Source organism: Rattus norvegicus, chromosome X (assembly GCF_021556685.1).
Source record: "Rattus norvegicus strain SHRSP/BbbUtx chromosome X, alternate assembly SHRSP_T2T, whole genome shotgun sequence".
NCBI lineage: Eukaryota > Metazoa > Chordata > Mammalia > Rodentia > Muridae > Rattus > Rattus norvegicus.
The window spans coordinates 159,199,455-159,223,052 of NC_141554.1; the positions used below are offsets into that span (position 1 = coordinate 159,199,455).

The 23,598-nt window shown below is 38.1% G+C and overlaps 1 protein-coding gene across 2 annotated transcripts in view; it reads right to left on the reverse strand.

Annotated features, from left to right (window-relative positions):
- The window catches only part of Gabra3 (gamma-aminobutyric acid type A receptor subunit alpha 3), a 240,372-nt gene that overhangs the window by 135,260 nt on the left and 81,514 nt on the right, over window positions 1–23,598 (reverse strand). For both annotated transcript variants that reach the window (XM_087599124.1, NM_017069.3), the window contains exon 2: window positions 10,771–10,953. In XM_087599124.1, coding sequence (XP_087455250.1) covers window positions 10,771–10,910 — 140 coding nt within the window. In that variant the 5' untranslated portion in view covers window positions 10,911–10,953. The remainder of the gene's footprint in view (window positions 1–10,770; window positions 10,954–23,598) is intronic.

Sequence of the window (23,598 nt, forward strand, 5' to 3'; positions counted from 1 at the left end):
GGAAGAAAAATAGAATTTTTAAAAAAGAAATTTAAAATGCTCAGCGGATCATCTCTCTCTACCAAGGTTTCCATAAATCTTGAAGGCTTACGAAATAGAATTCCAGTTCTTTACCCTGACATTCATAGTATTATATAATATACTCTGAATATATGTTTACAGTTGTGAATCTCACTACTTTACTTTTGGATCAGAAATTGTGGCCAGATAAATTTATTTCATTTCTTAGTGTCTTCAAGGTTTTCATTCTCCAAGACCAGTTTTTCCCAGAAGTGGGAAGACTCAACCATTATAATATTCAGTATATATTCAGGTAGTAATCAAAACCACCTACATTCTAATTACACACACACACACACACACACACACACACACACACACAAATAGATTGCTCCCAAAAAGGCTATTATTTTGAAGGTTTTGTCCTCAGATAATGGTTATATTGAGACATGGTTGTACTTTGAGGGAGATAACTTTATTAAGTGAATCAACATTTTGTATTATGTATTATTAGGATACAGGGTCTACTGAAGGAAACAAGTCACTAGGAGTATCCCCCTCGAAGGGTGTGTGTGTGTGTGTGTGTGTGTGTGTGTGTGTGTGTATTCTCTATTTCTCTGACTCTCCATCTCTTCTCTGCCTTTTTTCTGTCTCTTTGTCTCTCTGTCTGTCTCTGTCTCTCTGTCTCTGTCTCTCTCTCTCTCTCCCATAGAAACTAATAAGTGACTGCCATGATATTCTAATTCACTATTTACAGGTCTGGGAGCAATGGAGCCACGTGATCTCAGACCAAAATCTCTGAAACTCTGAGACGAAATAAATCATTCTGCTCTGAAATAGTTTTATTGGGAATTATTTTCATAGAGGCCAAAACTGACACATCATCTATCTCAAGGAGACAGCTGTTCTTTTCACAAATAGCTTACATGGACTGGTAAACTAGAAAATTCTTTGCTAGAGACATACCCACTCAACATGTACCCCACCTGCTCAGATTAACTTGTTTTTTCCAAGTTTATTTAAAATGAAGATGATGTCCTTTGTGCTTTCTTAGGCCCCTCAAAGGAATCACTGCACAAAACATGAACTGATAAAAATAAATACAAGTTATTCATTATCAAACAGTTTCATGAGTCAACTTCAAAATAAATAAACAAGAATCTAGTTCAAAAGTATGATACCTCATATAAATGTACTGTTATGATTTGGGTTCACTGTAAATTACCTTTTTTCCATTTGGAATACACAGAAAACTGCTCTATTTTTCTCCTCGTTTTTGAACTTTATAAATGTGGGCATTTGATCTGAATTCTAATTTGTGCTTTAGGATTCAGAAAGTGGCCAGTGGCATGTCCAGGACTGAGAAATGGACAAGAGGAAACCAAAGCCCTTGGACAGCTTAACTTCTCTATGTTATAGAGCAGTGGCTTTCAAGCTTTCTATAGCTGCAACCCTTTAATACAGTTCCTCATGTTGTGGTAACCTTAACCATAAATTTATTTTCGTTGCTACTTCATAAATGTAGTTTTGCTACTGCTGTGAATTGTAATGTAAATATCTGTGTTCTGATGGTCTTACATGACCCCTTTGAAAGGGTTATTCAACTCCTTGGTTAAATTCACTGTCGTAGATGGGGAAACAGCAAAGCCAAAAACACAAAAGAGTTCAACTTCAAATGACTCAACAAAGTTTACAAAGAAGTCAGAGTTCACTTACGTTACAGCCATGAGGGAGGGGCTACATAATTTTCCAAGTCTGTCTCTCATATTATTTGAATTATTTTAACAATATATGAGACAATATTCTGATAAGAGGACATTCATAAGCCAATCTATAAGTGATTTATAGTACTATTTCTATGAAACAGATTTTATGTAGAATAGGAAAGCTACAATGTTAGGAGTGTTATCTAGCCTACTAAAATTTGCTATTTATCTGATACCTACAACTCTGATTAAAACAATAAGCTGGACACCAGTCTAAAGTTTTTTAGTCCATGCTAAAGGCTGAAATCTACACAGTGCAAATTCCTGAAAGTCATCACATGAACCAAGTGAACAAAAGTATGGAACCACTAAAACTGATATTATGCAATAAGAAGTCACAAGGTGAGAATGATTCAATGGCATTTCCTAGATCTCTAAGTGCTATAAGAAGAATGCACAATCTACCCAGTCATTTGGCTAAGACAGTAAGTAATCAAATTTGAAAGATACCTATCAGCTAATGTTATCATGATTGTTAGAGTGGACACCATCCCCAGACTCTGTGGGTTTCAGACTGAGCTCCGTAATTCTTTAGCTATGTTAACTTTGACAAATCACTTATCCTTTCTTTGTTTTATATGTTATCTGTAAAACAGGATACCAAGTTCATAAAATTACATTTTATATTACGTACAAATGAACACATAGCACTTAGATTAGTGTTTCCTATGTAGTAAAAATTTAAGCTTGAAATTAACATGATGTCAATTTAAGCAGCAGGAAGGCTTTCCCCATCAAGCTCACCGATTCCTTGTAAGCCCTGCCCCTGCCAGATGCCTCTGCCTGCCAGCAGCTTGGAATCCTTGAGGCAGTGCCTGACCTCTTAAGGCACAGGAGCAACACAGAAAAGGTATCCCAGCCATCTGGAGCCAAGGAATACAACAAAGTTATACTGCACAACAAACACACACAAGAGACTTTTGGGAGGGAAAAACCCAGGAGGTGGCTACCTCTGCTCCAGAGAACAGAAAATTGGACAGAATGAAGGGGTGTGTGTGTGTGTGTGTGTGTGTGTGTGTGTGTGTGTGTGTGTGTGTGTGTTTGTGTGTGTGTGTGTGAGAGAGAGAGAGAGAGGTTGAGAGAGAGATTGAGAGAGATTGAGAGAAAGATTGAGAGAGAGATTGAGAGACTGAGAGATTGAGAGATTGAGATTGAGAGGAGAGACAGATTGAGAGAGAGAGAGAGAGAGAGAGAGAGAGAGAGAGAGAGAGAGGAGAAAGAGAGAGATTGAGAGATTGGAGGGATTGTGTGGCTTGATCTTGGACAAGTTCAGGGATTAGTGGTATTTTCTTCTTGTAGGGACACTCTGTTGCCTCTGGACTGGGAAAAGCCATTATAGACATTAGAAAGCAGGCTTTATGGCAGTTAGGGAAATCATCTAGGGCCAAGGCCCAGCCACTGGAGCTCCCCAGGTGGGGACCTGGATACTTGTGTGCCTTGAGGGTTTACAAATTTTCAAAGTATACAAAGTTTACAAAGGGAATATCTGCCCAAGACCCCAACCTGAGGAGCTCTACCTGCTAGCTAGGCCTTACTCTAGAGGAGTTCCACTGGTCAGGTCCTGGCCCCAGGCTTGCCTAGTAGTTGTAAAGGATGTTCTTTAATGACTGTAACAGCCTTTCTAAGCCCCCACCTTACAGAAAAAAAATCCCAACAATCCCTAAACTTGCCTCTATGTGTTGATGCTGAGAACTGAATTCAGGTCCTCTCTGAAAGCAATATGAACTCTTAACCACTGAAATCTCTCTCCAGCTATGAGAATGTAAATTTCAAGATCAATACCCTTTCATCTTTGGTAAGATGACACTAAGTCAGGCTATGTTATGTAAAAAGAAATAAAGAAGTTCCCCCACTATCTTCTCTTCAATTTAAAATATCAGCCATCACCATTATCACTACTGTACAATCTTGAGGCAGAAAAAAAAAACTGTGCCAATATAAGTGTTACATCTCTCTAGATCACAGATTCTAAGGCGCATTGACCTGTGCAAGTATGAGGCCTACTCTCCAATATTTTTTCATTTACACTCCTGGAAAAAATTTTTGAGGCAGAGTCTCATATAACTCAGACCATGTATAAAACTTTTAATCCTCCTGCTCCTATCTCCCAAGTGCTGAGATTACAGGCATGCACCACCATACACAGTACCTGATATAATTTTCACTTTTTTATCTTTCTAGAATTCTAACATATGGCTCCTTGGTCATCTGAATTTTTAATTTAGTTTGTCCACTATGGCTAAAAGCCACATAAAGAAAGGTAAAATTTAAGTTCACAATTGCTGGGCTCTCCTCTCAAATCTCAGGTCCTTCTTTTCCTCAACCAAAGATCCCCATATTTCATAAGAAACCATTCATTACAGGACCTGTCATGTATTTTCTTTGAGGTCTTCAGTATTCATATATTCCTTATAACTACACTACCTTTCAAATTCACCTTCTTCAAATAGTCTCCAATGAAGTGCCTCATTTGAGAGCTCGACTGACTCAACAAACTATAAAACCTCAATATAATATTCATTGGGTACTCATATTCTGTCAAACCACTAGAGAACTAATAGACAATCATGTAAGAAAAGTACACTTACATGATGGTTAAACAGACAAAAATATGGATACCACCTAAGTACAACTTAGTGAACTAATGAGTTTAATAGGAGTTACTTGCAAGAGCAAAACATGACTTAAAGATATTAGTATCACAAAAAACCATCCCAACAGGGGAAACAGTTCAAAAACGCTGGAAACGTGAAGCACGCTATTCAAACTACAGACAACTCAACTTGCTGGTCTGAGCCTCTTCCAACCAGTTGAGTTAGTCTCTCCTTTTTCCAGGCGTTTCATTTGTCTGAGGGCATCTTAGCCCTTTACAAATTATGCATTCTAAGAAAGGGTAGAGCTTAGTGAATCGAGTCAGGTTCAGGGATGTCCTGAGGTATTAAATTATTCAACTTCCTAACCTTGATGAACATCTGTAAAGGATATAAGGTTTCACCTGTCTTCAGAACACACTCTTGTTTTGCCTCCCTTTTTTTTTTTTTATTAACTTGAGTATTTCTTATATACATTTCGAGTGTTATTCCCTTTCCCAGTTTCCGGGCAAACATCCCCCTCCCCCCTCCCCTTTCTTATCGGTGTTCCCCTCCCCACCCTCCCCCCATTGTCCCCCTCCCCCCAACAGTCTAGTTCACTGGGGGTTCAGTCTTAGCAGGACCCAGGGCTTCCCCTTCCACTGGTGCTCTTACTAGGATATTCATTGCTACCTATGAGGTCAGAGTCCAGGGTCAGTCCATGTATAGTCTTTAGGTAGTGGCTTAGTCCCTGGAAGCTCTGGTTGCTTAGCATTGTTGTACATATGGGGTCTCGAGCCCCTTCAAGATCTTCCAGTTCTTTCTCTGATTCCTTCAACGGGGGTCCTATTCTCAGTTCAGTGGTTTGCTGTTGGCATTCGCCTCTGTATTTGCTGTATTCTGACTGTGTCTCTCAGGAGCGATCTACATCCGGCTCCTGTCGGTCTGCACTTCTTTGCTTCATCCATCTTGTCTAATTGGATGGCTGTATATGCATGGGCCACATGTGGGGCAGACTCTGAATGGGTGTTCCTTCAGTCTCTGTTTTAATCTTTGCCTCTCTCTTCCCTGCCAAGGGTATTCTTGTTCCCCTTTTAAAGAAGGAGTGAACCATTCACATTTTGATCATCTGTCTTGAGTTTCATTTGTTCTAGGCATTTAGGGTAATTCAAGCATTTGGGCTAATAGCCACTTACGTCTTTCTGCGTTTGGGTTAGCTCACTCAGGATGATATTTTCCAGTTCCAACCATCTGCCTACGAATTTCATAAAGTCGTTGTTTTTGATAGCTGAGTAATATTCCATTGTGTAGATGTACCACATTTTCTGTATCCATTCCTCTGTTGAAGGGCATCTGGGTTCTTTCCAGCTTCTGGCTATTATAAATAAGGCTGCAATGAACATAGTGGAGCACGTGTCTTTTTTATATGTTGGGGCATCTTTTGGGTATATCCCCAAGAGAGGTATAGCTGGATCCTCAGGCAGTTCAATGTCCAATTTTCTGAGGATCCTCCAGACTGATTTCCAGAATGGTTGTACCAGTTTGCAATCCCACCAACAATGGAGGAGTGTTCCTCTTTCTCCACATCCTCGCCAGCATCTGTTGTCCCCTGAGTTTTTGATCTTAGCCATTCTCACTGGTGTGAGGTGAAATCTCAGGGTTGTTTTGATTTGCATTTCCCTTATGACTAAAGATGTTGAACATTTCTTCAGGTGTTTCTCCGCCATTCGGCATTCCTCAGCTGTGAATTCTTTGTTTAGCTCTGAGCCCCATTTTTTTTTTATTAACTTGAGTATTTCTTATATACATTTCGAGTGTTATTCCCTTTCCCGGTTTCCGGGCAAACATCCCCCTCCCCCCTCCCCTTCCTTATGGGTGTTCCCCTCCCAACCCTCCCCCCATTGCCGCCCTCCCCCCATAGACTAGTTCACTGTGGGTTCAGTCTTAGCAGGACCCAGGGCTTCCCCTTCCACTGGTGCTCTTACTAGGATATTCATTGCTACCTATGGGGTCAGAGTCCAGGGTCAGTCCATGTATAGTCTTTAGGTAGTGGCTTAGTCCCTGGAAGCTCTGATTGCTTGGCATTGTTGTACTTTTGGGGTCTCGAGCCCCTTCAAGCTCTTCCAGTTCTTTCTCTGATTCCTTCAATAGGGGACCTATTCTCAGTTCAGTGGTTTGCTGCTCTGAGCCCCATTTTTTAACAGGGTTATTTGTTTCCCTGTGGTCTAACTTCTTGAGTTCTTTGTATATTTTGGATATAAGGCCTCTATCTGTTGTAGGATTGGTAAAGATCTTTTCCCAATCTGTTGGTTGCCGTTTTGTCCTAACCACAGTGTCCTTTCCTTTGCCTTACAGAAGCTTTGCAGTTTTATGAGATCCCATTTGTCAATTCTTGATCTTAGAGCGTAAGCCATTGGTGTTTTGTTCAGGAAATTTTTTCCAGTGCCCATGTGTTCCAGATGCTTCCCTAGTTTTTCTTCTATTAGTTTGAGTGTGTCTGCTTTGATGTGGAGGTCCTTGATCCACTTGGACTTAAGCTTTGTACAGGGTGATAAGGATGGATCGATCTGCATTCTTCTACATGTTGACCTCCAGTTGAACCAGCACCATTTGCTGAAAATGCTATCTTTTTTCCATTTGATGGTTTTGGCTCCTTTGTCAAAAATCAAGTGACCATATGTGTGTGGGTTCATTTCTGGGTCTTCAATTCTATTCCATTGGTCTATCTGTCTGTCTCTGTACCAATACCATGCAGTTTTTATCATTATTGCTCTGTAATACTGCTTGAGTTCAGGGATAGTGATTCCTCCCTTTTTAATGATAGTTTATTTTGTAACAAGCTTGCCTCGAAGATTAAAGATTTTTATCTCAGAAAAAAATTGTTACACAACAGAGTATCAGAAAACTGACTTTTCTATTAACTTGCTACAAGGTCTTAGGAAATAATTTATTTCTTGATCTCAGTTAATTTGAGTATAAAATGAGAGATTAAATTAGATGTTGTACATAGGTTTTTCAACATCTTCCCTACTGAGGCTCCAGGATCTGGTATTATTAGAAAACATTAACTGTCTTCCCAAAGTATTTATCAAAGTTCCTTATAGTATAATGATCTGGAATATTTGATCAAATACAAATTATTAGGCAGTGTTCTGTATTACAGCCTTCTGCCCATAGTCTGGTTTATAAACAACAAACAATGAGAATCATTGATATTAACATTTGATTTAAATGAAATATTATTCAATAGGCCATTGTTGATTGTCAAAGCTGCTAGAATATTCTGCTTGGGAGATTTGATACAATAAAGCATAAAATAATACAGCAAATAGATTTCTTTAAATGTATAATTAAGAGGACGTGGAAACAAACAAAAGCAAACAATAGCTCTCTTAACTATGAGAACTGTCATATGCACCATGTATTTTAAGTTGAGCTAGTTCATTTATTTCTAAAATATGTAAAGAATGCCAAATTTAATATCCAGAATCAAGTCTTTACTAGTCTCCTTTGTACAAAGCATGAATTATTTTTAACTTGAAAGAGAATAAACAGGAAAAGGTCTCTAATTCAAGAAATATGCTGTCACTTTGCCTTGCTTTAAAACCAAACACATTACTGTGCTGTTTCAGGATTTCTTTTCCTCCTATTGAACATAATTGCTAAAATGTTTGAATATCTGTTTTTCTAAGTTTGAGCAGGAAGTTAGAAAACAATATAAACAGGAAAGGTGACAACACTAAGGATAAAAATAAAAAGCAGCTAGCTGTTGGAGAAATATAATAAATGCCTTTATAAGAACAAAAATTTACCAGGAAAATAAACTATTCTGTTCAAAATCTCTAAGATTATAGGAAAATATGTAATGCATTTTAAAAACCTGATTCCCTAAGTGAAACTGTAAAAGCTTTAAGTCTTGAAGAGGTGATGTTCATTCATTTGGAATGTCTACCTCATTTAGAACACCTATGTTAGCCCAGGGAAATCAAACTCAAGTAATCAAATATGCCAAAATTGTATGAACATGGGTCCAGTATCCCTTAATGCCAGAGCTTACTGTGTAATGCTGATAAAAGATAGAAAGAGACATACCACATTCAAATAATCAACCTCAAAAAATAATATGGAACATATTCTAATTCTAAGAATATTAGACAATAGTCAAATGTAAAAAAATAATAAAGGGGCAATATCAAGGTAGAAAATAACTATAACTCAGAATCAAAAAGATAAATATTAGTTGTTTTCTTTTATGTGTGGAAACTAGATTTTCAAATATATGAAAGCAAAAGATATTCCATTCGTGAAGAGCAAAGGAGCTGGTAAGAATACATATATAGAAGCAGGATAAGGCAATGGAGTTGATAAACAAAATATATACATGTTTGCAAATGTCATTAATAACTCCTTTAAATACATGCTGATAAAATGAAAGTAAAAAACAAATAAATGAAAACCCAAATGAAAGCAGTTTGAATAACTGTTTCAAATAAAAACAATATGACAATACTAAAGTATCCTTGGCCTAAGGAGTCATTTCTAGCAGTGATAGCACTCATATGACATAAGAATTTGGTATGTCTCAGGGAACATTAAGAAAGAGGAACAATAAGATTGTAAAATTCAGAATATTGGGAAGTCTGATGTGAAACAGTTTATTCTAAAAATGGCTGCATTTTTAGAACAAAGACTATAATAGGAATATCAATGGTCATGACAATGTAGAAAGAGGGGAATGTCAAGTGGCCACATTCCTGGAGAAAGAACTACAGGCAACAGAAGACTGCTGACAGTGGGAGAGTTAGCCTTTCCTAGGGATGAACCCTTTAATTGGTTGTCCAACACAAAGTGAAAGCATATATAAACAATAAAAGAGACTAAGCAGGTTATATTTATATACTTGGGCACAAACACACTAGTAATTAGGGAAGAAGATTCTATCAATTTGAGAAGAAGGATGTGGAAGGAGTTGAAATGAGAGGACTGAGGAGAGGCTGAAAAACAAAGTAATGTAATTATATTTAAACTAAAATATTTTAAAATAAAATAAACATGTTTTATATCACTAAACATAAATTAATAAACCTGAAAAAAAGAAGGTAGTAAATGCTGAAGAACACCAAGTTTAAGCAGGAGGACTAAGAAATTCTTCAAATATATGATTTATCTTGCATTATAGAAGAAAATGGCTACAGATTAGAGATGAATGAGAGCAAAGTTCCAGGCAGTAAGCTAACTAGAAGCTCTTGCTGGAGTAAGTAGAAAACAGCATTGAGGAAAACTGGGCTAGTAAAGGAAAATAAAATAATTCAAGAGACATGGAGGGTAAAAATTGCAGATTTGTAAAGTGCTTCAATTTGGAGAGGAAAGATAGAAAATTGACAAAGATGACTATAATTTTCTGGCTTAAACAACTGGATACATGGTAGCATTATGGACTCAAACATGAAAAAGAGAAAAGGGTTGTTTTATTATGTTTGCTCTTAGGGAAAGGATGAGAGGGGATACTTTAGACAGGCTTAGCTTGAGGAGTTTGTGGAATACCTAAGAGGGCATGTTAAACAAAAGGTTGGATATAGATATAAAAGAAATTAGAAATGGAAAATAAAATGTAATGCTCTGACATTTATGTTACTATGTTCCTTTTCATTTCCTCCTTTCTATATGTTGCTGTCCTTACCCACTTAATGTTCTTTTGACAATAAATCACTTTCTCAAAAGACATTGAGTGATGTTGTACTTTAGAGAACCTAACCTAAACACTCAGGATGTGTGTCAAAGATAAATCAAAGAAAGAATTATATTTATACTATGGGCATATTTATGTATGTTTATATATGCATGTTTCATTGCACTACAGAAAGAAGTTAAGGAAGGAAAATCCGTTAAATACTGCTACTTGTTCCAAAAGAGATTAGCAGAATTATATGATTGTTCATTTGACCAACAGAGTTAACTTTAACCATCTTAATTACAGAAGTTGCCTTCTAATCCTGTAGTCAGTATTTAGACATCAAGAGGTATAATACTGGGTGAGAGGAATGTATAGATAATAAGAATATTATTTCTTCAAGAAATATAGATGTGAGGATGGGCAAATACTTGAGAAATTTTCTATAATGAAGATATTAGGATAAGAGATTAATGATCATGTTTAAATGCTAAATAGACAAGATCCCCAAAAGGGGTCAGGTTACAAATCTAAAAGAGAGTAGATAATGTTAATCACACAATATCATCTTAAGAGTCATCCAAGAGGAAGCTCAAATTTTCTTTCAAAAGTAACAGTTTGATCTGATGTTTTGTTTTGTTTTCCAAATGCAATGTAATGTCTAATTACTGGTGATCAGGGTATTTTAGGACCTCTGGGGGGAAAATTGGGAGGAAAGCACTCAGAGCATTACATATTTTTTCCAAGGAATAAGTTTTCTTACCCTCCAATATCTTGCTTCACAAAGTCCCCAGGTTCTTGTCGTCTTGACTCCCCTTGGCCAGTGGTTCCAGGTAGAATACTAATCAGAAGAAGAAGTCCAACTCTGGTCACATAGAAGTGCCACATTTGTGTGGTTATCATCTTCTTAGACAGCAACTTGGAGAGACCTGTGAGATTCACAGTACTGGGAAAAGGACCAACAAAAGTGTAGAAAACAAAGGGGGGGAAGAGGGTTAGAAAGGTTTGAAATTACTTAGTCTGTCTAGAATTCACGCAGTTATTTGATATTCCCAACCTAATCAAGGTTAAAATATTCATTCCCAATATGCACTTCTTCTGAAAATACCAGAATTCTCCCAAGACTAGCAAAAGGCAGAACAAATCTCATGTAGGAAAGTAATCAGCTGCATCACTTTCCTTGGCTTCCTGCATGACTGGGTGAGTTGTAGAACTTCCCTAAGCCTCAGTTACCTCTTGTAATATAAGAGCTTAAAATAGGCTGCTGTGAAGTTGCAGAGATGGTCCAGGGCTTAAGTTACTCTTTCAGAGGACCCATGTTCAACACTCAGTACCCACAAGGTAGCTCACAACTGACTATAAAGCTGAGTTCCAGAGTCCCTGCCATCCTCCCCTGGTGTCTGTGCATACCAGGTACATACACAGTGCAAAGACATACATATAGCCAAAATACTCATAAAATACAATAAAAATTACAAATAGTTTGTAAAGATAGTTTCTCATGTCTCCATTCTGTTTCTCTGACCAACATCTTTGATTTTTCACATCACAGAGGACTTCGGTCTAGTTAGCTATATAACACTGCAAAAACTACAATAGTAAGATCCAAAGTCCCTTTATGACATTATAAAGATTGTTTCCCATCTTACTAGAGATAAACAAATTTTCAAAATATAGCAAGCCTTGAGTAGACAAATGAGTTCCCAAGGTAGGAAAAAATGCTGAGTGATACATTATGATGTGTCTTGAATAAGAATGCATCACCCTATAAAGACCTGTCCCTCAAGGACAGGTCAGCTCCTTTAAGAAGGGGTAGCAACATAAGAGAAATATAAGCCTAGCTGCACAGCACAGACATTCTTCAATTATCAAATTATACCAATGATTAAAATTAGTGGTTTGAAGTATATACAGAAGGCAAGAATTGTTTCATGGACTCTATAAGATAAAAAAATGTATACAAGATGTAAGGTTAAGAAAAAAGCCAATCAGGGTTGGGGATTTAGCTCAGTGGTAGAGTGCTTGCCTAGCAAGCGCAAGGCCCTGGGTTCCGTCCCCAGCTCCGAAAAAAAGAAAAAAGAAAAATAGAAAAAAGATAAAAGCCAATCAAATTGTGCTTGTTATTTTAATTTGAGACACGAAGCATTCCAGACCAAAGCTAATATTTTAAAGTCATATTAGTAGATTAATTTTCAGAGACAGTAGAAGTATATGAAACATTTTAAGGAAATCTTAAGTAAAAGACCTATCAATCAAAGATATCCCATCTGGAGAAATATTCTGCCTAAGGAGTGCTGGGATTAAAAGTATGCACAACCACTATCCAAAGAATAAGGCTCCTTTTAAATGTACTCTAGCCTTGCAAGAGAATGATTGTGTCCTATTCTAGGCTATCTAATGGATATGGTACAGGTATATGAAGAATCATACTGCTGAATTACATGGACTTCTGATATGACCCAATGTGTACATCAGACATGAGAATCATCATGGTATTAGCTCTTAGGATGATACTGGTAAATTCAATTTTTTTTTTATTTCACAAAACACTATTTCTTAAGTTAAACTTATATAGTTGGCATACAATTAATGGTTCATAAACTTTAAAAGAGTTGTTGGCCATTTTATATGAATGACCATACCATGTAAGAAATAAAATATACTTACATTATTAGACAATGCTGGGCAAAAACAGCATACATGGTTTATGCTCAAATGTTCAGAGGGCCTGAGCACACCCTAATTATTTATGATCATATAACAAAGGCTAGCTCTTAGGTAATCATAATATATGATCTGATTGCTACTCCACAAAACCAGACATCATTGATGATAGAAAATAAAGCTCAGGAGAGAGAGACCCAACTGCCTGGTCAGGTGGGCACTCCTGAGGCTGCAGAGCAGAAGAGACCACCAACACTGCTCACCCCTGCCCACATCCCTGGCCCAAGAGGAAACTGTATAAGGCCTCTGGGCTCCCGTGGGGGAGGGCCCAGGAGCGGCAGGACCCCTGTGCCTGAGACACCACCAGAACCAGAAGGAAACAGACCGGATAAACAGTTCTCTGCACCCAAATACCGTGGGAGGGAGAGCTGAACCTTCAGAGAGGCAGACAAGCCTGGGAAACCATAAGAGACTGCTCTCTGCACACACATCTCGGACGCCAGAGGAAAAAGCCAAAGACCATCTGGAACCCTGGTGCACTGAAGCTCCCGGAAGGGGCGGCACAGGTCTTCCTGGTTGCTGCCGCTGCAGAGAGCCCGTGGGCAGCACCCCACGAGCGAACTTGAGCCTCAGGACCACAGGTAAGACCAAATTTTCTGCTGCAAGAAAGCTGCCTGGTGAACTCAAGACGCAGGCCCACAGGAACAACTGAAGACCTGTAGAGAGGAAAAACTACACGCCCGAAAGCAGAACACTGTCCCCATAACTGACTGAAAGAGAGGAAAACAGGTCTACAGCACTCCTGACACACAGGCTTATAGGACAGTCTAGCCACTGTCAGAAATAGCAGAACAAAGTAACACTAGAGATAATCTGATGGCGAGAGGCAAGCGCAGGAACACAAGCAACAGAAACCAAGACTACATGACACCATCGGAGCCCAATTCTCCCATCAAAACAAACATGGAATATCCAAACACACCAGAAAAGCAAGATCTAGTTTCAAAATCATTTTTGATAATGATGCTGGAGGACTTCAAGAAAGACATGAAGAACTCCCTTAGAGAACAAGTAGAAGCCTACAGAGAGGAATCGCAAAAATGCCTGAAAGAATCGCAAAAATCCCTGAAAGAATTCCAGGAAAACATAAATAAACAAGTAGAAGCCCATAGAGAGGAGACACAAAAATCCCTGAAAGAATTCCAGGAAAACACAATCAAACAGTTGAAGGAATTAAAAATGGAAATAGAAGCAATCAAGAAAGAACACATGGAAACAACCCTGGATATAGAAAACCAAAAGAAGAGACAAGGAGCTGTAGATACAAGATTCACCAACAGAATACAAGTATGGAAGAGAGAATCTCGGGAGCAGAAGATTCCATAGAAATCATTGACTCAACTGTCAAAGATAATGTAAAGCGGAAAAAGCTACTGGTCCAAAACATACAGGAAATCCAGGACTCAATGAGAAGATCAAAGCTAAGGATAATAGGTATAGAAGAGAGTGAAGACTCCCAGCTCAAAGGACCAGTAAATATCTTCAACAAAATCATAGAAGAAGGGGTTGGGGATTTAGCTCAGTGGTAGAGCGCTTGCCTAGCAAGCGCAAGGCCCTGGGTTCGGTCCCCAGCTCTGAAAAAAAAAAAAAAAAAAAAAAAAAAAGAAAAGAAAATCATAGAAGAAAACGTCCCTAACCTAAAAAAAGAGATTCCCATAGACATACAAGAAGCCTACAGAACTCCAAATAGATTGGACCAGAAAAAAAACCACCTCCCGTCACATAATTGTCAAAACACCAAACGCACAAAATAAAGAAAGAATATTAAAAGCAGTAAGGGAAAAAGGTCAAGTAACATATAAAGGCAGACCTATCAGAATCACACCAGACTTCTCGCCAGAAACTATGAAGGCCAGAAGATCCTGGACTGATGTCATACAGACACTAAGAGAACACAAATGCCAGCCCAGGTTACTGTATCCAGCAAAACTCTCAATTAACATTGATGGAGAAACCAAGATATTCCATGACAAAACCAAATTTACACAATATCTTTCTACAAATCCAGCACTACAAAGGATAATAAATGGTAAAGCACAACATAAGGAGGCAAGTTATACCCTAGAAGAAGCAAGAAACTAATCGTCTTGGCAACAAAACAAAGAGAATGAAAGCACACAAACATAACCTCACATCCAAATATGAATATAAAGGGAAACAATAATCACTATTCCTTAATATCTCTCAATATCAATGGCCTCAACTCCCCAATAAAAAGACATAGATTAACAAACTGGATACGCAACGAGGACCCTGCATTCTGCTGCCTACAGGAAACACACCTCAGAGACAAAGACAGACAGACACTACCTCAGAGTGAAAGGCTGGAAAACAATTTTCCAAGCAAATGGTCAGAAGAAGCAAGCTGGAGTAGCCATTCTAATATCAAATAAAATCAATTTTCAACTAAAAGTCATCAAAAAAGATAAGGAAGGACACTTCATATTCATCAAAGGAAAAATCCACCAAGATGAACTCTCAATCCTAAATATCTATGCCCCAAATACAAGGGCACCTGCATACGTAAAAGAAACCTTACTAAAGCTCAAAACACACATTGCACCTCACACAATAATAGTGGGAGATTTCAACACCCCACTCTCATCAATGGACAGATCATGGAAACAGAAATTACACAGTGATGTCGACAGACTAAGAGAAGTCATGAGCCAAATGGACTTAACGGATATTTACAGAACATTCTATCCTAAAGCAAAAAGATATACCTTCTTCTCAGCTCCTCATGGTACTTTCTCCAAAATTGACCATATAATTGGTCAAAAAACGGGCCTCAACAGGTACAGAAAGATAGAAATAATCCCATGCGTGCTATCGGACCACCACAGCCTAAAACTGGTCTTCAATAACAATAAGGGAAGAATGCCCACATATACGTGGAAATTGAACAATGCTCTACTCAATGATAACCTGGTCAAGGAAGAAATAAAGAAAGAAATTAAAAACTTTTTAGAATTTAATGAAAATGAAGGTACAACATACCCAAACTTATGGGACACAATGAAAGCTGTGCTAAGAGGAAAACTCATAGCGCTGAGTGCCTGCAGAAAGAAACAGGAAAGAGCATATGTCAGCAGCTTGACAGCACACCTAAAAGCTCTAGAACAAAAAGAAGCAAATACACCCAGGAGGAGTAGAAGGCAGGAAATGATCAAACTCAGAGCTGAAATCAACCAAGTAGAAACAAAAAGGACCATAGAAAGAATCAACAGAACGAAAAGTTGGTTCTTTGAGAAAATCAACAAGATAGATAAACCCTTAGCCAGACTAACGAGAGGACACAGAGAGTGCGTACAAATTAACAAAATCAGAAATGAAAAGGGAGACATAACTACAGATTCAGAGGAAATTCAAAAAATCATCAGATCTTACTATAAAAACCTATATTCAACAAAATTTGAAAATCTTCAGGAAATGGACAATTTCCTAGACAGATACCAGGTATCGAAGTTAAATCAGGAACAGATAAACCAGTTAAACAACCCCATAACTCCTAAGGAAATAGAAGCAGTCATTAAAGGTCTCCCAACCAAAAAGAGCCCAGGTCCAGACGGGTTTAGTGCAGAATTCTATCAAACCTTCATAGAAGACCTCATACCAATATTATCCAAACTATTCCACAAAATTGAAACAGATGGACCCCTACCGAATTCCTTCTACGAAGCCACAATTACTCTTATACCTAAGCCACACAAAGACACAACAAAGAAAGAGAACTTCAGACCAATTTCCCTTATGAATATTGACGCAAAAATACTCAATAAAATTCTGGCAAACCGAATTCAAGAGCACATCAAAACAATCATCCACCATGACCAAGTAGGCTTCATCCCAGGCATGCAGGGATGGTTTAATATACGGAAAACCATCAACGTGATCCATTATATAAACAAACTGAAAGAACAGAACCACATGATCATTTCATTAGATGCTGAGAAAGCATTTGACAAAATTCAACACCCCTTCATGATAAAAGTCCTGGAAAGAATAAGAATTCAAGGCCCATACCTAAACATAGTAAAAGCCGTATACAGCAAACCAGTTGCTAACATTAAACTAAATGGAGAGAAACTTGAAGCAATCCCACTAAAATCAGGGACTTGACAAGGCTGCCCACTCTCTCCCTACTTATTCAATATAGTTCTTGAAGTTCTAGCCAGAGCAATCAGACAACAAAAGGAGATCAAGGGGATAAAGATCGGAAAAGAAGAGGTCAAAATATCACTATTTGGAGATGACATGATAGTATATTTAAGTGATCCCAAAAGTTCCACCAGAGAACTACTAAAGCTGATAAACAACTTCAGCAAAGTGGCTGGGTATAAAATTAACTCAAATAAATCACTTGCCTTCCTCTATACAAAAGAGAAACAAGCCGAGAAAGAAATTAGAGAAACGACACCCTTCATAATAGACCCAAAGAATATAAAGTACCTCGGTGTGACTTTAACCAAGCAAGTAAAAGATCTGTACAATAAGAACTTCAAGACACTGAGGAAAGAAATTGAAGAAGACCTCAGAAGATGGAAAGATCTCCCATGCTCATGGATTGGCAGGATTAATATAGTAAAAATGGCCATTTTACCAAAAGCAATCTACAGATTCAATGCAATCCCCATCAAAATACCAATCCAATTCTTCAAAGAGTTAGACTGAACAATTTGCAAATTCATCTGGAATAACAAAAAACCCAGGATAGCTAAAGCTATCCTCAACAATAAAAGGACTTCAGGGGGAATCACTATCCCTGAACTCAAGCAGTATTACAGAGCAATAGTGATAAAAACTGCATGGTATTGGTACAGAGACAGACAGATAGACCAATGGAATAGAACTGAAGACCCAGAAATGAACCCACACACCTATGGTCACTTGATTTTTGACAAAGGAGCCAAAACCATCCAATGGAAAAAAGATAGCATTTTCAGCAAATGGTGCTGGTTCAACTGGAGGGCAACATGTAGAAGAATGCAGATCGATCCATGCTTATCACCCTGTACAAAGCTTAAGTCCAAGTGGATCAAGGACCTCCACATCAAATCAGACACACTCAAGCTAACAGAAGAAAAACTAGGGAAGCATCTGGAACACATGGGCACTGGAAAAAATTTCCTGAACAAAACACCAATGGCTTATGCTCTAAGATCAAGAATCAACAAATTGGATCTCATAAAACTGCAAAGCTTCTGTAAGGCAAAGGACACTGTGGTTAGGACAAAATGGCAACCAACAGATTGGGAAAAGATCTTTACCAATCCTACAACAGATAGAGGCCTTATATCCAAAATATACAAAGAACTCAAGAAGTTAGACCGCAGGGAAACAAATAACCCTATTAAAAATGGGGCTCAGAGCTAAACAAAGAATTCACAGCTGAGGAATGCCGAATGGCTGAGAAACACCTAAAGAAATGTTCAACATCTTTAGTCATAAGGGAAATGCAAATCAAAACAACCCTGAGATTTCACCTCACACCAGTGAGAATGGCTAAGATCAAAAACTCAGGGGACAGCAGATGCTGGCGAGGATGTGGAGAAAGAGGAACACTCCTCCATTGTTGGTGGGATTGCAGACTGGTACAACCATTCTGGAAATCAGTCTGGAGGTTCCTCAGAAAATTGGACATTGAACTGCCTGAGGATCCAGCTATACCTCTCTTGGGCATATACCCAAAAGATGCCTCAACATATAAAAGAGACACGTGCTCCTCTATGTTCATCGCAGCCTTATTTATAATAGCCAGAAAATGGAAAGAACCCAGATGCCCTTCAACAGAGGAATGGATACAGAAAATGTGGTACATCTACACAATGGAATATTACTCAGGTATCAAAAACAACGAGTTTATGAAATTCGTAGGCAAATGGTTGGAACTGGAAAATATCATCCTGAGTGAGCTAACCGAATCACAGAAAGACATACATGGTATGCACTCACTGATAAGTGGCTATTAGCCCAAATGGTTGAATTACCCTAGATCCCTAGAAGAAACGAAACTCAAGACGGATGATCAAAATGTGAATGCTTCACTCCTTCTTTAAATGAGGAAAAAGAATACCCCTGGCAGGGAAGGGAGAGGCAAAGATTAAAACAGAGACTGAAGGAACACCCATTCAGAGCCTGCCCCACATGTGGCCCATACATATACAGCCACCCAATTAGACAAGATGTATGAAGCAAAGAAGTGCAGACCGACAGGAGCCGGATGTAGATTGCTCCTGAGAGATACAGCCAGAATACAGCAAATACAGAGGCGAATGCCAGCAGCAAACCACTGAACTGAGAATAGGTCCCCTATTGAAGGAATCAGAGAAAGAACTGGAAGAGCTTGAAGGGGCTCGAGACCCCAAAAGTACAACAATGCCAAGCTACCAGAGCTTCCAGGGACTAAGCCACTACCTAAAGACTATACATGGACTGACCCTGGACTCTGACCCCATAGGTAGCAATGAATATCCTAGTAAGAGCACCAGTGGAAGGGGAAGCCCTGGGTCCTGCTAAGACTGAACCCCCAGTGAACTAGTCTATGGTGGGAGGGCGGCAATGGGGGGAGGGTTGGGAGGGGAACACCCATAAGGAAGGGGAGGGTGGAGGGGGATGTTTGCCCGGAAACCGGGAAAGGGAATAACACTCGAAATGTATATAAGAAATACTCAAGTTAATAAAAAAAAAGAAAGAAAAGAAAGCTCAGAATGTATAATAAATCACAGAATAAAATACATAAATACTTGACCATGATGCCTGTTCAAGATGCACAAGTAACAATCTTGGATAAAGAGAATATTAACAGTTTACACAAATGAATTGTCAATGATCAATGTTCAAATATGATGCATAAGAAGGCAAATATCATGTGATATCATAAGTAGCAAACATGTGTAAGTCACCATTATGCATCATATACATATAAACACATAAAGCAAAGGGGTTGGGCATGATATGTGCCCTCCAAAGACCATTTTGTTAGCAAATATTGTTATTGTGGTATGTGAGAAGGGATTTATTTTCCTAAACCCATTTTCATAAAACCATTTAGTTATCATATCTGTCTGAAAATCATAACCAATAAGTTGTATACTCCCAAGACAAAAGAATATTTGGAGAATTGGATATATTCACTTTCAGGATATAATAAATGCAGAACTCAAGTTTTTTGGTGCAAAGATCTCATTTCCTTTGAATATATAGAGGTAGGACTGATTGTTCAACTAAAATATCTATCTTTGTTTTGAAAGAAACTCTGTATTGTTTTCCATAGTGATTATATTAATTTACAATCCTACCAATAGTTTACAATAATTCCTCCCACAAGCCACAAAAGTAAAAACAACAAAAACAAAAAATACACTACTAGATAACAAAGAAAAGACAACAAATTAAAAGACAATTACAGAATGGGAAAATATATGTTTGATAACAAAGAACTGACATCCAAACGTATATAAGGAACTAAAAATGTGGACTTTATAACTAAAGAGACATACACCGAGCCAGAAATTAAAAGGAAAATGTTTTATTTCATTGACCATCAGGGAAATTTGAATCAGAACTAAGATAATTAGGTAGCATTTAACTTTAGAATGACCATCATCAAAATAAACAAACAAACAAAAAAACCTCTCATCCATGGTGCAAAAGCCAGGGGATTATTTGTATACTGTTGGTAGGATTATAAATTAATACAATCGATATAAGAAAATCTATAGTGGTTCTGCCAAAACAAAAGTAGATATTATATATGATCAATCAATTCTACTACTGAGTATATACTCAAAGGAAATGAGATATTGTACCATAAACTTGTACTTAACATTTGTTGGCATTTATTTATAAAAGCTAAAACAATACTGGGCCAACCTAGATGTCTTGATAGATGAGTGGATAAATAAAGTAGTATATACTTCTATAGTGGAATACTATTTAGGCATAAGGCATGAAATCCTGACATTTGCAGTAACAAGAACAGAATGGGAAGCAATGAAAATAAAACAATGCCTTGACAGCACACCTAAGAGCTCTAGAACAAAAAGAAGCAAATACACCCAGGAGGAGTAGAAGGCAGGAAATAATCAAACTCAGAGCTGAAATCAACCAAGTAGAAACAAAAAGGACCATAGAAAGAATCAACAGAACGAAAAGTTGGTTCTTTGAGAAAATCAACAAGATAGATAAACCCTTAGCCAGACTAACGAGAGGACACAGAGAGTGCGTACAAATTAACAAAATCAGAAATGAAAAGGGAGACATAACTACAGATTCAGAGGAAATTCAAAAAATCATCAGATCTTACTATAAAAACCTATATTCAGCAAAACTTGAAAATCTTCAGGAAATGGACAATTTCCTAGACAGATACCAGGTATCGAAGTTAAATCAGGAACAGATAAACCAGTTAAACAACCCCATAACTCCTAAGGAAATAGAAGCAGTCATTAAAGGTCTCCCAACCAAAAAGAGCCCAGGTCCAGACGGGTTTAGTGCAGAATTCTATCAAACTTTCATAGAAGACCTCATACCAATATTATCCAAACTATTCCACAAAATTGAAACAGATGGATCACTACCGAATACCTTCTACGAAGCCACAATTACACTTATACCTAAACCACACAAAGACACAACAAAGAAAGAGAACTTCAGACCAATTTCCCTTATGAATATCGACGCAAAAATACTCAACAAAATTCTGGCACACCGAATTCAAGAGCACATCAAAACAATCATCCACCATGACCAAGTAGGCTTCATCCCAGGCATGCAGGGATGGTTTAATATACGGAAAACCATCAACGTGATCCATTATATAAACAAACTGAAAGAACAAAACCACATGATCATTTCATTAGACGCTGAGAAAGCATTTGACAAAATTCAACACCCCTTCATGATAAAAGTCCTGGAAAGAATAGGAATTCAAGGCCCATACCTGAACATATTAAAAGCCATATACAGCAAACCAGTTGCTAACATTAAACTAAATGGAGAGAAACTTGAAGCAATCCCACTAAAATCAGGGACTAGACAAGGCTGCCCACTCTCTCCCTACTTATTCAATATAGTTCTTGAAGTTCTAGCCAGAGCAATCAGACAACAAAAGGAGATTAAGGGGATACAGATCGGAAAAGAAGAAGTCAAAATATCACTATTTGCAGATGATATGATAGTATATTTAAGTGATCCCAAAAGTTCCACCAGAGAACTACTAAAGCTGATAAACAACTTCAGCAAAGTGGCTGGGTATAAAATTAACTCAAATAAATCGGTTGCCTTCCTCTATACAAAAGAGAAACAAGCCGAGAAAGAAATTAGGGAAATGACACCCTTCATAATAGACCCAAATAATATAAAGTACCTCGGTGTGACTTTAACCAAGCAAGTAGAAGATCTGTATAATAAGAACTTCAAGACACTGAAGAAGGAAATTGAAGAAGACCTCAGAAGATGGAAAGATCTCCCATGCTCATGGATTGGCAGGATTAATATAGTAAAAATGGCCATTTTACCAAAAGCAATCTACAGATTCAATGCAATCCCCATCAAAATACCAATCCAATTCTTCAAAGAGTTAGACAGAACAATTTGCAAATTCATCTGGAATAACAAAAAACCCAGGATAGCTAAAGCTATCCTCAACAATAAAAGGACTTCAGGGGGAATCACTATCCCTGAACTCAAGCAGTATTACAGAGCAATAGTGATAAAAACTGCATGGTATTGGTACAGAGACAGACAGATAGACCAATGGAATAGAACTGAAGACCCAGAAATGAACCCACACACCTATGGTCACTTGATTTTTGACACAGGAGCCAAAACCACCAAATGGAAAAAAGATAGCATTTTTAGCAAATGGTGCTGGTTCAACTGGAGGTCAACATGTAGAAGAATGCAGATCGATCCATGCTTATCACCCTGTACAAAGCTTAAGTCCAAGTGGATCAAGGACCTCCACATCAAATCAGACACACTCAAGCTAATAGAAGAAAAACTAGGGAAGCATCTGGAACACATGGGCACTGGAAAAAATTTCCTGAACAAAACACCAATGGCTTATGCTCTAAGATCAAGAATCGACAAATTGGATCTCATAAAACTGCAAAGCTTCTGTAAGGCAAAGGACACTATGGTTAGGACAAAATGGCAACCAACAGATTGGGAAAAGATCTTTACCAATCCTACAACAGATAGAGGCCTTATATCCAAAATATACAAAGAACTCAAGAAGTTAGACCGCAGGGAAACAAATAACCCTATTAAAAAATGGGGTTCAGAGCTGAACAAAGAATTCACAGATGAGGAATGCCGAATGGCTGAGAAACACCTAAAGAAATGTTCAACATCTTTAGTCATAAGGGAAATGCAAATCAAAACAACCCTGAGATTTCACCTCACACCAGTGAGAATGGCTAAGATCAAAAACTCAGGTGACAACAGATGCTGGGGAGGATGTGGAGAAAGAGGAACACTCCTCCATTGTTGGTGGGATTGCAGACTGGTACAACCATTCTGGAAATCAGTCTGGAGGTTCCTCAGAAAATTGGACATTGAACTACCTGAGGACCCAGCTATACCTCTCTTGGCATACACCCAAAAGATGCCCCAACATATAAAAAAGACACATGCTCCACTATGTTCATAGCAGCCTTATTTATAATAGCCAGAAGCTGGAAAGAACCCAGATGCCCTTCGACAGAGGAATGGATATAGAAAATATGGTACATCTGGACAATGGAATATTACTCAGCTATCAAAAACAATGACTTTATGAAATTCGTAGGCAAATGGTTGGAACTGGAAAATATCATCCTGAGTGAGGTAACCCAATCACAGAAAAACACACATGGTATGC